This window comes from Danio rerio, chromosome 5 (assembly GCF_049306965.1).
Source record: "Danio rerio strain Tuebingen ecotype United States chromosome 5, GRCz12tu, whole genome shotgun sequence".
Classification (NCBI taxonomy): domain Eukaryota; kingdom Metazoa; phylum Chordata; class Actinopteri; order Cypriniformes; family Danionidae; genus Danio; species Danio rerio.
In genome coordinates this window covers 42820687-42837717 of record NC_133180.1, presented here as the reverse complement: position 1 = coordinate 42837717, position 17031 = coordinate 42820687, and the positions used below count along the sequence as shown (strand labels likewise).

The following is a 17031-nucleotide window of genomic DNA, read 5'->3' as shown; positions in this document are numbered from 1 at the left end:
ACGCAAGTTTCTGGAGGGCACATAGATCTACAGAAGCGAGAGCAGATAAGAAGGAGCAAGGCCAGAAGTCACTTTGTAGGCAAACATCAGAGCTTTGAATTTGATGCGAGCAGCAACTGGCAGCCAGTGCAAACGGAGTAGCAGCGGAGTGACATGTGCTCGTTTAGGTTCATTGAAGACAACTCGTGCTGCTGCATTCTGGAGCAGTTGAAGAGGCTTGATAGAGTTAGCTGGAAGCCCAGCTAGTAGAGAGTTACAGTAATCCAGTTTGGAGAGAACAAGAGCTTGAACAAGGAGTTGAGCTGCATGTTCAGATAAGAAGGGTCGGATCTTTCTGATGTTATAGAGTGTGAATCTGCACGATCGAGCAGTTCTAGAAATGTGGTCAGAGAAGTTTAGTTGGTCATCAATCGTTACTCCAAGGCTTTTCACCATTTTGGATGCAGTAATGGTTGCCCCGTCCATCTGGATTGAAAAGTTATGGTGTAGAGTCGAGTTGGCAGAAACTACAAGCATTTCCGTTTTTGCGAGGTTCAGCTGAAGATGATGATCTTTCATCCAGTGTGAAATATCCAACAGGCAGGCTGAAATGCGAGCTGGAACCGAGGGATCATCAGGATGAAAAGAGAGGTATAGCTGGGTATCATCAGCATAGCAGTGGTAGGAGAATCCATGTCTCTGGATGACTGGTCCTAGAGATGATGTGTAGATGGAGAAGAGAAGTGGCCCAAGAACAGAGCCTTGAGGTACCTGAGCATTCTCTTTCTAAGCCTGCATTTGGATCCAACCCCTGCCTCCCGTCTCCCCTTTGCAATAATATTTATTGTAGCAGTTTTTACATATGAAAAAAAAAAAAAATAGCTCCAACCAAACAAACATTCAAACAAAAAAAATCTTTCTCAAAAAGAAAAAAATCGAATAGGAAATATTGTGTAAAATGTCCTTGCCTACCTTAACATCATTTGGGAAATATATGAAAAAGATTTAACATATATACAGTTGAGGTCAACATTATTACCTCTCCTGTGATTTTTAAAAAATATTTTGCAAATGATGTTTAACAGAGCAAGGAATTTTTCACAATATGTCTGATAATATTTTTTCTTTTTGAAAAAAAATCTTTTTTGTGTTATTTTGGCTAGAATAAAAGCAATTTTTAACTAAAAAAAGAAAACAAAAACATTTTCAGGTCGAAATTATTAGCCCTCATAAGCCATTTTTGTTTGGATTGTCTTTAGAACAAACCATCGCTATACAGTGATTTGCCTAGTTACAATAACTTGCCTAATTAACCTAATTAAGCCTTTAAATGTCATTTAAAGCTGTATAGAAGTATCTTGAAAAATATCTAGTAAAATATTATTTACAGTCATCATGGCAAAGATAAAATAAATCAGCTATTAGAAATGAGTAACTATTATGTTTATTATGTTTAGAAATGTGTTGAAAAAAATCTTTTTTTCTTTAAGCTGAAATTCGGAAAAAAAAAATATGGGGGATAATAATTTAATTTGAACTGTATGCAAAATAAGAAGTCAAAGACCTTTCTTGTGGATCTCTTTCAGACGCTGGTATAAGCACAGCAGAGCTGCACATCTGTTTAAACCAAAACAGTCTATTTGTGTACAAGTGCCCTACCCACAATCCTCTGCTTCTTGTGAGAGAGCGGTAAAGCGCACAAGACGTCCACCGCTCTTTTCCCACACGTCAGAAAGCCAAAGTCAAATTGAAGTGTAATGTTATAGCTCAGCATCAGTATTTCCATCCCTGCAGTCTCTTCGGCTTAAATCAAACATAAAATTACGGCTGCAGTGAAAGCATGTGCAGATTCAGCCTGCATTAGTGAGCGAGTGTGTGGTGTAACGTCAGACCGGTTATAACGCTCACATGTACACTCATGATGGACAATAGTGGATGGAGGTAAACCAAGTCATGTCGCAAGAACAGTGTTTTGTTTTCTGTCTTGTTTATGCTAGTCCTTCCCTGCTTGGCTTTCTTTAGGAATTTCATGGCATGCAGGCGGAGAAAAGGGGAGCGGGAAGGAGAAGGAAAACATTCAACTGAACACGTGAGAAACAGAGAAGAGGTGAAAGAGGGGAAATGTTTGTTCTAATCTTGATTTCAGATGTTTTTGGGATCTTTTTCTGGAAGTCCTTAGAGCGGGCTGATGGATATCTCCGCATTGGTTGCCAGCAGTGACCCTGGGGAACCACATGTGTCTGCTTCAATGGTATTATGGGATATTACACCATGTGTAATTAGAGCTAAATACAGGGGTGGAGATGAGGGGGCAATGAAAAGCTTGCTTTAGTGAATTAATCCTGCTGATGTGGTCTTGTTAAAAGAGAAAAACTTAAAATAAATCAGATGAATCAGTTATTTCAGGTAAATGAAAAAAGATGGAATCTCTGAAAATCATAAACTTCAGTTGTTTTTAATCTCTTTGACACACATTTACAACATACATTTCTTGTCTTGTTATTTCTGCTGTAATTATGAAAATTTGCTCTGTAATCTTTTAACATTAAAGTAAATCAAATAGATTTTTAGTAGAAAACTATTACAATTATTTCTTTTGGCCAAACACACACACTCAAAAAAAAAAGGATTACTGCTGCTTGTTTAAAACTACCTGTTTAAAATGACCCGAGACAACACAATTATTCTAATTTATTTGTCTTATGTTCTGTCAACTTAAATTTGAACCATTAAGTTAACTTAAGCGTTTTGTGTTGGGACAACATAAAAAAATCGAGTTGGTTTAACTACCTGGTTAGGGGATTTGTAGATCCCAGCATGCTTTGCATGGAATTGAATTAAGAAAGGGAAATGTTGACAATAAAAGTAATCTTAGGTGTTTAAAGTTAATAGAAAGTTTTGTTGGAGTTTAATCTTCACCTCTGTTTGAAGATTCAGAAGATTCCACCTTGCAGAAGCACGCATGCTTTGGGTGTTGGCAGCTTAATTAGCAAAAATGCAGTTTGTTGCTTTGCTCAGTGAGCAATACCTGTCCTAAAATTAGTTCGGAGATAAATCGCAATCAACTGTATATGTAACTCATGAAATATGCTTAAAAATGGCTCTTTTAGTTAATTTAAGATAACTTTTATTCAAAAAGGTAATGGTTTGCACTCATCAAGTAATTGCTTCGTACTGTTTTTTTCTTTTTCTTTTTACATTCTTCGGGTGATTTAAAAACACAAACGTTTCGGCACAATGCCTTCAGTATTTTCAAATCACCCAAAAAATGTAAAAAAAAAAAAAAATAATAATAATAATAATAATAAAGTAAAAAACAGTATTTACATGATGAGAGTGAATCATTACCTTTTTGAATAATAGCATTGATAGGATTGATGCACCAAAGAAGTTTCTTTGAAAACTGCAAGGAAACTTCACCACTCTACGCACGTAATTTAAGATAACTTCAAATAAATCTCAGAGACTTTGAAATGTATGACACATAATAGACATCATGATGGTATCAGATCTTTGAGTTTAAGTTGAATAAAAATACAAACATGTTTAAACTTGTGTTAGATCAAATAATGTAGGGCCAACTTAACTGCATTTAATTATATAAATATTTTTTTTAGTTGGTGCTAAATAAAGTTATTGGATTGAAATCCTGCCTCAGTTAAATTGAGTTCATCCAATGAGTTATTTTTTGAGTCCATAATACAAAAATTAAAGAGGGACAACTTCATTTCACCTTTTTAAGGCCCAAGGTGTTTGTTTACATGCATTTTGTTTATTTCTCTTTGCTATTTGGGCTTATTGGAACCTAATTAAAATAAAACCTAAGTATCATATTTTGATATGATGTACTTTTAGAGAAAAATGATGTCCATATACTGTTGAAGTCAGAATTATTAACCCCCTCCCTAATTATTAGACCGCTTGTTTATTTTTTCCCCCAATTTCTATTTAACTGAGAGAAGATTTTTTTCAACACATTTTTAATCATAATAGTTGTAATAACTCATCTCTAATAACTGTATTCTTTTCTCTTTGACATGAGGACAGTAAATAATATTTTACTTGATATTTTTCGAGACACTTTTATACAGCTTAAAGTGAGGCTTAACTAGATTAATTAGGTTAACTAGGCAGGTTAGGGTAATTAGGCAAGTTATTATATAACAGTAGATTGTTCTGTAGATTATAAAGAAAAACAAATAGCTTAAAGGGGCTAATAATTTTGTCCCTAAAATGGCTTTTAAAAAATTTAAAACTTCTTTTATTCTAGCCGAAACAAAACAAATAAGACTTTTCCTAGAAGAAAAAACTTTATCAGACATACTGTGAAAATTTCCTTGCTTTGTTAAACATCATTTGGAAAATATTTTAAAAAATAAGAAAAAAATTTGAAGGGGGATAATAATTCTGACTTCAACTGTATGTGGACTCGTGGTCCGAATTTACATAAAACATTTTCCCATTTTGGACAGTTAAAAATAGTGTTTGGGACATTTCATATGCTGAAAACAGTTGTAGGATGACACTGTATGTCTGTAACAAAATATAAAACATTCAAAGTATTTTAAATAGCCACTTAAGAGCTCAAATGTGCTGTCCACATATATGGCCACTAAGCCCTAGAAGGTTAAATATGGTTTTCTCTAAATTATTGTTTTGTTAATGTTTACCATGATTTACTCCTGATATTTTTGACCAAAATAATATTACAGTGACAAAGACTTGATTATGGTGGACTACAGTTTAACCTAAACCACAGAGGCTTTGTGTCTTATTTTTATTTTGAGGGCTTTGCACTGATGCAATCCTGTTTATGAAGCAAGTATGCAGGTGCAGGTCACAATATTTTGATATGCGTCTCATTTATTTCTGAGATAAAGAATTTTGGTTTTAGATTATAATGGATTTTCTTCTGTTTGATTTTTTCTAAAATGATTTGGCCACACATATGTCCAAACATACTGTGTTTTCAGAAGAAAAAGAAACAACTGATGATACATGTTTAATATGTTTAAAAGTCTCAAACAATGACATGTTCAGCTTGGTTACATTGAGTAGAACTGTATTTAGCATTTTGAGGGTTCATCTAGTTGTTGTCACTATCAAAGAAGATAATAAACCAAAAGTTTAAATGATAAAGAAAAAGTCACCCTGGTAGACTTAAACAGCTGACTTAGAGTTCATTTGTTTCCTTTCTTAGAATTCAGTGATTTTGGTGAGGTAAAAGCTTAATTTAACCCTATTATTGAAAGAGGAGCTATATGACCATTTTTCCTTAAAGGAAGCAAAATAATCTGCATGTGGGTTAAGTAAAATAATATTATTTTCAATTTGAAGTGAGACTATTTTACCCCATTGGCAGATTTTTTTTTGCTTGTCTTAAGGGGAAAAAACTAACTTAATTTTCAGTTATTATTTTTGAGAGCAAAACAATAGTTTTACTAGAAAATGCTTTTTCATTTAAAAGATTTTTTAGATATTTGAGCTATTTTTGCAGTGCAATACTTGAGGTAACATTCATTTTAAAGTTGTTTTGTTTGTTTGAAAATAAGAAGTAAATAGATAAGAGTGTCTCAGGTGAGTTTATGTTGTAGAAAAAAACGTAACTGAACTAAACTGACAAAAAAAGTAACGATTCCCACCATTAACTACTGGATTATTACCTATCTATTATTAAAACATTAACTGATTATTAGCACATATAATGTATGATAATGTTTTTAAATCCAGGCTCATTCTGATTACATACCCCTATACATTTCTGAAGAGGGCAAAATACGTCCCAGGAGCTACATTTTTTTGGCAGTTTTTGTTTTCGTAAATTCACCAGAGGCCACTGTGTATGCTTTTTGAGATCTCAAATTTCTCTTGCAAGTGCCATTTGCACCTGCTGTTCTCACGTAAATCCACTAGTACCACTAGACTGACTGACCAATCAGATTCAATCCAACCACCTTCCCCCTTCGATTAACCCAGCCAATACTATTTTAAAAAGCACCGATTGACTCGCCTATCCCCTTCCCTAAACTCAAACGCAGTATTTTAAAAAGCAATTTAGAAAAAGAAAAGCCCCCTGATTTTGACCACAATTTCAGATTTTACCACATTCTCAGCCTTTTATTTACTTTTAAGCTGTTATTTATTTTAAGCTTTTACTTTTGTCTTTCTTGCTTTATGGAACCCTGTTGTCACAGTCAACTCTGCTCTGTGTCTCAAGTCTGCCGACCGCGGAAAAGCTGTTCATACAGAAGTAAGCAGTCAGCTAGTAATCGAGAAAAGGAACGACGTCATACCGCCCTGTAACATTCATTTTAAAGGTGAAATGCAACCATACGAAGCTCTGGCTACATAATTTGCGATCTCCAGAAATGTATATAATGCTACGTTTTCAAAATTAGCATTCCTAATCCAACACAATACCTAAACCCAACTACTACGTATAGTTTTTTGAGCTAATATTCTTAGTTAAGGGTTTGTTCTTGGTTTGTTTATAGCATTTATTGTAAAATAAAATACAGTGTGACCAAAAAACATACTAAAACCCATTCTATGTGCAAACTCGTCATCCCATATAAGTCCCTCTTGTGTCCAAGAACCGATTTGTTTTCAATACAGTAATGAAAATTACCAAAACATTTTAGTTATGCCTAAAAAAGGACACACATGGTTCCTGCATCTTAGAAACTTTTTAATGCACTCTATATACCTTCATAGATTTAAAAGACTTCTCTCTGGTGTCAACTTCACCACTGTGATGGTAAACTGCAACAAGAGGTTTAAGCTAAACAACTACACACTATTATTCTGGATAAGCTGGTCTTGGACAGAAAAGCAGATTGTAGAAGTCTCCTACCAGACTGATGGCGTAGTTTTGGATGTGTTTGAGGATCAGAGAAGAGATTATTGCAGTACTCCACTGAACAGCTGGATCATCTGGAAGCTCTCTGTTATGGACAAGAGGTAAACACAAAAGCTTTATATGTAGACTCCCCACAATTTTTCATTTTTTTACTGAGAACAAGAAGGCAGTTGTATGAAACTTGATTTTTATAATTATGTGCACAAATAACACTCACAACACTTTAGTTTGCTGCATAATTGCTGAGCTGTTCGAGGTGGTTTAAAGTGAGCTGCTATGTGGTTGCTAGGTCACTGTGATATTTGAAACATGTTACATTGAGGCCCATTTAAAATAAAATAGCAAGGAATAAATAAATGTGAGATAAAGTACAAAATCTTCCCATTTGCAGTTATGACTTGCAGTTTTAAGATTTAATGTTGAACAGCTTAACAGATGTATTAATACTGTGGGCTCTATTTTAACGATCTAGGCGCAAAGTCTAAGGCGCATGCAAAAGCATTAAGGACATGTCTGAATGTGGTTTGCGCCCTGTCGCATGGTCAAACAGGGTTGTGCTTATTCTCTTAACGAGTTATGAGTGTGTTTTGAGCATAATGTGCATTAAACCAATCAGAGTCTCATCTTTTCCCTTTAACGGTTAGTTTTGTCGCAGTATGGCACATTTCCTATTTACATGGTGGACTTTGTAAGTGGAAAAACTAAACGATTGACTAGCAAGAAAACAGTTAAACAGACCATCTTCAGTGCGATTATAGAGAATGAGCCTCCTCCATTCGGCCTTTCTCTTTACTTTTATTCCTTAACTTTCATGGAGTGAGGAACACTGTTGTAAGCACTCAACTGAAGACATCCATTAGTCTACACATTAATTTGGTTTGGTAAGCACAAAGATTTGTTTTAAAACTATTTCTAAATTCAGTTCTAATTTCCAGCAAATTAATAAATGAACAATAATAACAAAGTGTGGTCAAAAAACTTTGTTCTTATGCCCCATATGATGATGCAGACCTCCAAAACACACAGGTGAAAAAAACTAGATTTTATTAAAACAAATTTAAATGTGCTTATAATGAATCATACTATTACTAATAATAACATTATACAAATGGAGATTGTCCTGAATAAACTGAAAAAAGCCGCCCGAGGCATGAAGGCAGTGGTTTTTATATTTCTGTAAAAAAAAATCATTTTTGTAACATTTTAATCTTTAATTTTTTTCATTTGTAAAGATATTTGTGTATTGATGTTCATCATGTATATCAAACAAGTTTAAACCTGTATAGACACATCACTAACACGCTCTCCACTGGACTTAAGAGCAGCTTTTAGTTGGTCAATGGCACAGTCTGTTTTAGTTCCTCGAAACAGCAACACACCAACAATGTGCCTTAACACACCTCCTTTTTAGACCGGCACACCCATGAATCCACAAAGTGGCACAAATGTATTTGCTATTTAAACAACATGATGCATAACGTGAAAAGTGAGTTACGTTGGTCTGAAAAATAGCAACAAATCATGTCAAACACTTCTTGTGCCTTATTGTGCCGGGTGTATGACAGGGCCCTTTTATGATGATCTTGAAAATGTTTCATGTTGGTATCAATTAGCAATAGCAATACAACATTTCTAAAGCTTAAAACAAAATTAGGATAAATTTTTTTTAATTATTAATAAAAACTACAATAGTTATTCAATGTTTGTTAAATAAGTCTTTTTAGAATGGGACAATGTCAAAACTCACAAATAGCCTGTTTTCTTTTACTTGGGAATAAGCTTCAAAGGTCCTTCTACCAAAGTGTGATTTCACCAAAAGTATCACCTGGCAAAAAAATGTACCTCAGAAGATTTTTAACTAAAAATGCTTACAAACTAAGGTCTGCTATCTTGTTTAACAGTAAGTTTCCTTATATACAGCGAATAACCATAAATGGACTTTCCCAGAATTCCCTGAATGACACATTTTAGTTTATTTTGTTGACATTACAATTTTTCCTATTAATTATGTACATTAGAGTTTTATGTTAAATTGAAATAATGTCTATTGCATGATTTTAGTGCCGTGTGTTACCATGACAGTAGTGGTTCTATATATTAGTATGTTTCTCTTGCTGTGGGACAAGCTGTTTGTGATGAACATTGGCTCATCATTTCTCAGCCTCTTATTCTTTTGGCTTTGTTTTTGTATGTGTAAAAAGGCACAATTTGTAGATGTACTTTAAAACACTGCTCTTATAATACTGTATAAATTGATAAAATACAGTAGATTATCTCAAATTTAGACATCTCTTTTACAGTTACTGTATTTTTAACATTAAAATTCAGGCAACCACGTCAGCCAATTTAACCTTTAAAACTGTTTTTTATGATACAGAAACGATGCAGAACAAATGACAAAGCGTTTTGGGTTTATTCAAAATCTCCATCAACAACTTTAGCAACAGTGATTCTTGAATTAGCAAGTGCAACTAGAGTGTCATTTTTATATACAACACACACACACACACACACACACACACACACACACACACACACACACACACACACACACACACACACACACACACACACACACACACACACACACACACACACACACACACACACACACACACACACACACACACACACACACACACACACAGAAATGGTGGCTAATGTTTATACTGCACATATATTGTGTTGTCCATGTTCTCTGTGTCAGTTGGATGTGAACTGAGCCAAAGTCTCTGTGTGCCAACACACACACAGCTGCAGCACACAAAGCGCTGAGGTCCTGAAAGGGCAGGTTTTGGCCCGAGGGCTACAGTGCTGAGCGAGAGTCTCTCGATCTGATTTACTGCCACAGTCTCACTAGTGCTCAGCTGGAATGCATCCCACAGTCCTCTCTGAAGTCTGGGATCAAAGGTCACCTGGGCTTTTCCCTCTCATTCATCTACAACTACAGCTCAGGGAAAACAAGGGCCATGCATCAATCTCTTCTCTCTTCTCACACACACAACTTTCTCTTTCGCTTGAACACCCCACATCAATGCTGCGTAATGTATTGGGGTCAGAAAAAGCTCCGCCCTCTGCAGACAATATGTGTTGTTTTGTGAACTAGCTATGTTTTTCCTCATAGACACTTTTTGTGTATTTCACATTGAATATAAAAGAAGAAATAAAGATGAAGAGAAAAGATGTGTATGCTGAGTGGATGATCAAGAGCTGAATATATAGTAGAAAGCTGCCTACCAAGACAGTATTTTAAAGCGCATCTATTTTACCTGTTTTACAGGATGTAAGATAAGACTTTGGTGTATCCAGAATGTATCTGTAAAGTTTCAGCTCAAAATACCCCTCAGATCATTTATTATAACCTCCAGAATCTGCCCATTTTGATGTCTGAGTACATTATGGCTATTTTTGTAGCCTGTGGCTTTAAATGCAAATGAGCTGCTTCTCCCCACCCACCGCTTCCACGTGTGTGTCTGCTCCTCATTATGCATTATGTCAGATAAACAGCACAGTGGTACAGACAGACTCGAATGAAGCTGAAATATGTTCATGAGTCAAAAATACCAAGTAAGTTTATTTGATGTAGAGTCAATTCAAGCCTTTCTGAAATGATGAGTCACACACGTCGTTTGCAGTACACACATATTAGTGTTTACTGACACCAAGCGGCCAAGATGATTATAGTGGTTAAGAATTAGCGATTTTACAGTCCTTATTACAAACATGCTTTAAAAACATTTCAAATGTATTAAACTTATCACAGAGTTGTAACAAATATTTGAATCCCAGTTTATTTGCAAAACAAATGTTTTGGATATGTGTGTACAAGTTATTATAGAAACATGATGTCTGTCAATCAATTCGGTGGCCGGGAAAGACCGCACTTTTACGTCACGTTGCGGTGGGTCTCAAAATAACTGGGATTTGGATCTTGTTTTTAACATTAGGAAATAAAAAATGACTTATTGTGTTTCTATCACCCCAATATGACAGTGGACACACTATACATACACACAATTCTGTCCAAACAGCTTACAAAAGTTGATTTTCATCATAGGTACCCTTTAAGTCACTGTAGTTTTGCTGAAGATGGGAAAACCAACTTTTTACTTTGTGAAACTGGAAAAGACCTCAAAATAATATAATGCACTGCATCAGGAACAGATGATGGTTGAAGACAAATGTTGAGAAATATAACTATTTTGCCATTAATAATTAACAAAATGTTTCAAAGATTGTCATTGAAAGCATTTTTTAGCTTTGTCAACTGGTCAGACTAACAAATGTCTTTATTTGTTGTGATTAAAAGTCAGATTTACAACACACAATGTAAAGATTTAAAGTTAAATACTTTTGGAATTGGTATTGTGTTGTCTAAATGAAAATAAATCCTTTGCAAGTACATAGAAGCTGACATTTGTAAATGCTTTCCATAGCTGCAAAAAAAAGCTGAATTTGGGGTTAAATATGGGTATAACAACATATTTATCTCTGTATACATACACACACAGGTGGACCTAACCAACAAGCAAAGTAAGCAGCCACTTAGGGCCCTGGGGAATAAGAGGGCCTCGACAAATGCCAAGAAGCCTATATTATCATATAGCCTAGTTCTTTCTATAATATGTTGTAAAATCTGTCTATAGCTATTAAGATTTTAATGTTATTACCTCTTTTCAAAACATGAAAATTGGAACTTTCCTTCTGTACTTCACATGCAAATATTAAAATCTTACCACAAATATGGCCAATAAATTAGTAAGTTTGTGATTTTTAAAATAATATTATATTATTTAATGTTTAGGGTTATTTCTATAGACTATTTTGACGGATGTAAACAAAAACAAAACAATGGTCCCGATGTATCCTGTTTTCCATTTTAATTTTCTATAGCTTCAAAGAATGCAAAAAGAGCCACATATTGATAAACAATGTTATGATAGCTGTTATAACATAAGGATATGATTGATTTGCTTCTTGTTACACAGTTATGAAATAAATTGATAACGAGCAGGGAATGTTCATAGGCCAATGACATGACCACATTGAAAAGGTCTATTGGAACTGTGGAGCGAATGTTTCTAAATTTCGCTCCGTGTATACATGCATATGAATGACAATAAAGTACTTGACTGAACTTGCTTTTTATTTTGTACATTTATTCTATTTAATTTTACATTGACAAGATAAAAGTTTCAATTAATTAAAAAATGCTTGTGCATCAATGCTTGTGCCCCATACCTTGAATTGCTTAGGGCCCCCAAATCACTAAGTCCGCCCCAGCATACAAACAGTCTTGTTATTCATCAGGGCTTCAAAAATAAAGTAAATCCAGTAATATTGAGAATATTAAGACAGTTTAAAATTAAAAGTCTTCAGTTTGAAACTGCCCTTCATTGCTATTCTTGTTACAGCTGTTTGTTTAGGTTTTTCTGTGGAAAGTTTTATAAAATTTTTTATAAACAGAACTTTAAAAAGAACAGCACTCATTTGAAATAGAAACACTGTAAGAGTCTTGCTGACCCTAGACATTAGAACTGTAGTGAACAGATCTTGTCAATATCTTCACACCATGCTTTTGAAACAGAGACCAAGAAAGCAAAAGTCAAAAAAGATTATGCATGGATTCTGCCTGGCAAGAGGGCAAACAAAACCGCTGGAGGACTCTGTTTCTACACTGATTCAATGGTCAGATATCGGATACACCAGGGCAAAGAGGACTGTGATTGGCTGAGAGGGCTGAGCTGGCAGCCTATACCAGTTGGCAATGAATGTGTTAAAGACAGCCGGCAGCAAAATCCCAGCTCAAGGTCAGAGGGTGAGACAAGAAGGGGGAGTGAAATTCAGAGTGAGGGAGAGACAGATAAAAGAAAAAGAGAAACAGAGTGAGTTGAATTGAGGCCTCCACCCACTTTTTACAATAGGGCCTGACAGTTGTTTCTGTTCTTTTGTGATGGATCTGCACACAAATCAAATGCTGGCCAGGGTCATGGGGTCGACTCTGGAGGACACCTATCAGCGGCGGGTGGTGTGAGGTGATGTGCTCACTGCAGGCAATGGGGTGAAAGGGAAATTAGGACTGCAGTAACAGTTAGGATAAAACTAAAGAAAGCAAAGACAGTTGTGTAGACTGAGATACATTCAATAAGCCTGTTTGAGAAAAGACATTTGCTTTTAGAAAACAAAGAGGTATAAATTAATGTTTTATTAAACAAAAACGAAGACTGAAATTTTTGGTCAATAAATATTTTCGTTAACTAAAATAAAATTCACAATACATGAAAATGGAAAAAAACAACAACGCTCAATGAAAAACTAACTGAAATAAATTAATATTTAACAGAAATAAAAAACCATTTTGAGAATCCATGTGGCGGAAAACATGATCTGTGGCTGTTTAGAGACATACCTGTAGATGGTGCTTTTAAAGCCAAACACATCAGTCAAGAGCTAGGCTGCATCCGAAATCGTATACTTTCATACTATATAGTACGCTAAAAACAGTATGCAAGCCGAGTACTATGTCTGAATTCATAGAATTCTAAAAACAACATGTGAGACGCACCCGGATGACCTACTACTTCTGACGAGATTCTGAAGTGCCCATCCGATGGATGCTATGCTATCCCATGATGCATCGTGAGAGAATTTATGAATGAATCGAATGAAGTGAAGTGACGCAACTGACACAAGTAAGTCACGTGATTATGACAAAATGGCGGATGTAGTACGTCCAATGCTTCGTCCCAATTCGCATACCATTCATCCTAAATAGTCTTTGAAAATAGAATTAGTATGTCCCAAATTGAAGAATTTTGAAAAGAGTATGCCAAAGTTTTCAGGATGGTTTACTATTTCCGGTAAAATTTAAAAATAAGTGTAGAACCGCCCAAATTCTAATTCTGTTCTAATAAGATGGATGCGTGAGACCAGCTGTCAAGTAGAAAGGCTTCAGTAAAGATGTTTGTATGACTGTTAATTAATATCTGGCCAACTGGAAATTTTTTTAATCACCTTTTCTGTGTTTTTTTTTCATCTGTAACAACAATACTGACCTTAAATAAAGACGTGTTCTGACATTAATGTCTGAATGCAGAATTATCTAAAGACCTGAGGAGATTTCTCTGCACGAAAGACTCGTGAACGACAGATTATCTTGCTGCTGATTCTCCAATCAGGTAGGAAATTAAATGTGACAGAAATGTGGATGATGTGTGGATGATTGACAGGGCTCATAACTAAGCAACTGTTAGGAAGTAGTATGCTCCAAAGCTGGCATGCTCTTCTGTTACACACTCAAAAGTATATATATATATACATATATATATATATTTTTTTTTTCCCTTTACAAAAAAAGCAGATACTTTTAAGGTGTAGTATAAGTATGCAAATTGGAATGCACACAAGTTCAATTCATACTGCTCACATTTGTAGTGTATATAGTGTACTTTTCTAACAGCCGAGTAGTTCATTTAAATTCAAATGTAAAACCTACAGAGTAGTAGGCAGTTTCGGACGCAGCCCTTAATATTGCTACACACTCAACTCCTGGAAATCCTGTATATGAACCAATAAGAGGACAACTATTTGCAAAAGTGTTTCCAGAAAAGTGTGCTATAGACATATCAGATGTTAAGCTGAAATCTGTCGGCGGTGCTTGGCATGATGTCTGAGGATGAGACTAGTTAACAGCATTATTACATACAAAAATGTTGTTTCTGTATAAAAATTAAACATTTGCCAAAAAAAGTAGTAGTAAACCAGGAAAGCTTTTTAAAGGAGCCTAAAAGCCTTTAAATACTGACGTCCATTACAAGTTTACAGCTTTCCTCCAAACCTTTGTGTTTAACAGAAGAAAGAAACCTAAACAGGTTTTGAACAGATTGACAGGTGAGAGAATAAAATGACATTTTTGGGTGAACAATCCCTATAACTGCTTTCACGTGACTACAGAACATATGAAATGAGTTAAGTAAAAACATGTGATTAAATGTGATATATTCATGTAACATTTACTACACACAGACATAGTTCATAGAGAAGCAAACAGCTGTCATTATTACAGAATAGGGCTGCACAATATATTGTTTTAATGTTGATATCACAGTGTGATCATTTGCAATAGTCACATCGAATGAAATGCATAAACAGAGATTACAATTGTTACATTGTTGCTCTTTGCTCTTGGAGCGGTTCGCTTTCACACTGCAAAGTTTTTAATCGGACCAAAAGAGCTAAAACAAGTCACGTGCGAGTAAACTCTCCTCACATTTGTCCGAGTGTCAGGGTTTATTTTGCAGCGTCCCGCTAAGCTGTCAGGAGAGGTGGTGGTTTGATAGTGATTGACAGGTTGCGCGCACGCGATGTGTCTGAGGAGAGATGCGGTAGGGAGGGGTGAAAAGGGTGCGCGACGATGCCTATTTGAGGACCGGGAGGGAGACGCAAGATTACCAGGAGATCATCACTCGTTTACGGGCATCCGGACACTCGCGAAACTTCACGCCCCACTCATAATTCTCTCTTCATATAGCCGTATGCCAATTACCTGTACATATCCATAAAACACTGTGATATAACCGCGCTCGGATCGGATCGCTTTCTCACTGCAATCGAACCGCTCCAGGGTTCGTTTCAATCGAGCCGAGGCAACCTCATTCAAGCGATCTCGGAGCGATTACTTTGGCGTGGAACAGAGCGCGATTGCCCTGTTCACATATGCCAAACGAACCGCGCTAACTGGGCAATCGAGACATGTTCCGAAACAAAAGTGTACGTGTGAAAGCACCCCATACTTCTGTGCGCTGTCTCTGTTGGTCTGCAATAACACTTCCGAAACGCTAATTGGCAGTGAGGTGTAAATGTTCCTCTGTGTCGAGTTTCTTCGCTGCTGTTTGCTTTTCCTGAACACTTCCTGGATGTACAAGTGGCTCAAACTCTCTCATTTTGAGGCAGGAACCGGCGGACGTGCAAGAACTTTAACTATGAGGTAAACACAAAACAAAACTTTCAATCCGGAGCTCCTTCACGGGACTCCACACTTGTAAACAATCGCTCCATTGGGCTAGCGCCGCTCGCGCGGCTCTCGGTCCCACCCAGACTCATCAGCGCTACCAAGCCGACCAATCACAGAGCTTGCACTATGCGTTGCTGCGACTTGTAGTTAAATTTTTTGAGAGGTGCTCATCAGTGATGCCAACGGCCACGGCGAAGGGCTATCTGTCAGCGCCGTAGCATACGCCGGCGTTTGACGCAGAAGTATAAATCAGCCTTTAGTCTCCATTATAATTTATTATTTTTATGTTTTTGTACAATGATTTCGAAAGCATTCGTGCTTAAGAAATTGTACCATTTGTAACATTAATAACAATTAATTTTATTAAATTCTTTTTATGTTTATTATTCAATAACTGTACCTGACTCAGAAAACGATAAGACAATATTTAAATTGTATATATTTTTGATTTGTATTTATCTATGCTTGTAGATGTTTTACTATATTTTATGCAGAGCACTTCTCTACAGAACCATCCTAATCAGTCTAAAATTAATAATTCTTTCCAGACATTCAAGTCATCTTGTGAAATTGTATACATGTCGCAATGAATATGACAGAATATTAAAAAAACAATGTTGTATCATGCAATCCTATTACAGAACAATTTTCTTGAATGCTTCATCCTCTGATTTTCATCCTAAACATGATTTTGAATAGCTTGTCAATGTACTACAGTTCTGCGCAGTAAGTGATGCTCCACCTGAAAGCATGTGCCGGAGTAAAAAAAAAAAGTATTCAACAATTGTTGCATCAATCTCCGCCACACGTTTATCAGACGATGACACGTGCTTGCTGTGTTGACATGAAAACTTCCCGAATATGCTGAACTGTTTATAACTATTACTCTTACATGTTCTTCTTGTTTCTGGCATCCAGGAAATCCACACATCAGCAGATCTAAAAGATCATCAATGTGGAATTTAATAAATGAAGCATGCATAAAGCATTCCTGTTCCTTTGTTCTCATAACAACACAACACACATGTGTCATGTTGCTCTTGTAAATGTGCATCACAGATTTTTGTTTTAATATTTGATATTATTTTAGCATAAAAACTTTACTATACTCTTCAGTGGTGCTACTGGAGTCTCATGGACTACCTCAGTGATGCTTTACTACATTTCGGCCTAAAATGGG

The 17031-nt window shown here is 35.8% G+C and overlaps 1 protein-coding gene across 1 annotated transcript in view; it reads right to left on the bottom strand.

The window, feature by feature from the left end:
• pigl (phosphatidylinositol glycan anchor biosynthesis, class L) overlaps positions 1–17031 on the bottom strand; it is a 52648-nt gene that overhangs the window by 19357 nt on the left and 16260 nt on the right. The window contains 1 exon segment of the mRNA NM_001256655.1: positions 6833–6923. Within this exon segment, the coding sequence (NP_001243584.1) occupies positions 6833–6923 (91 nt within the window).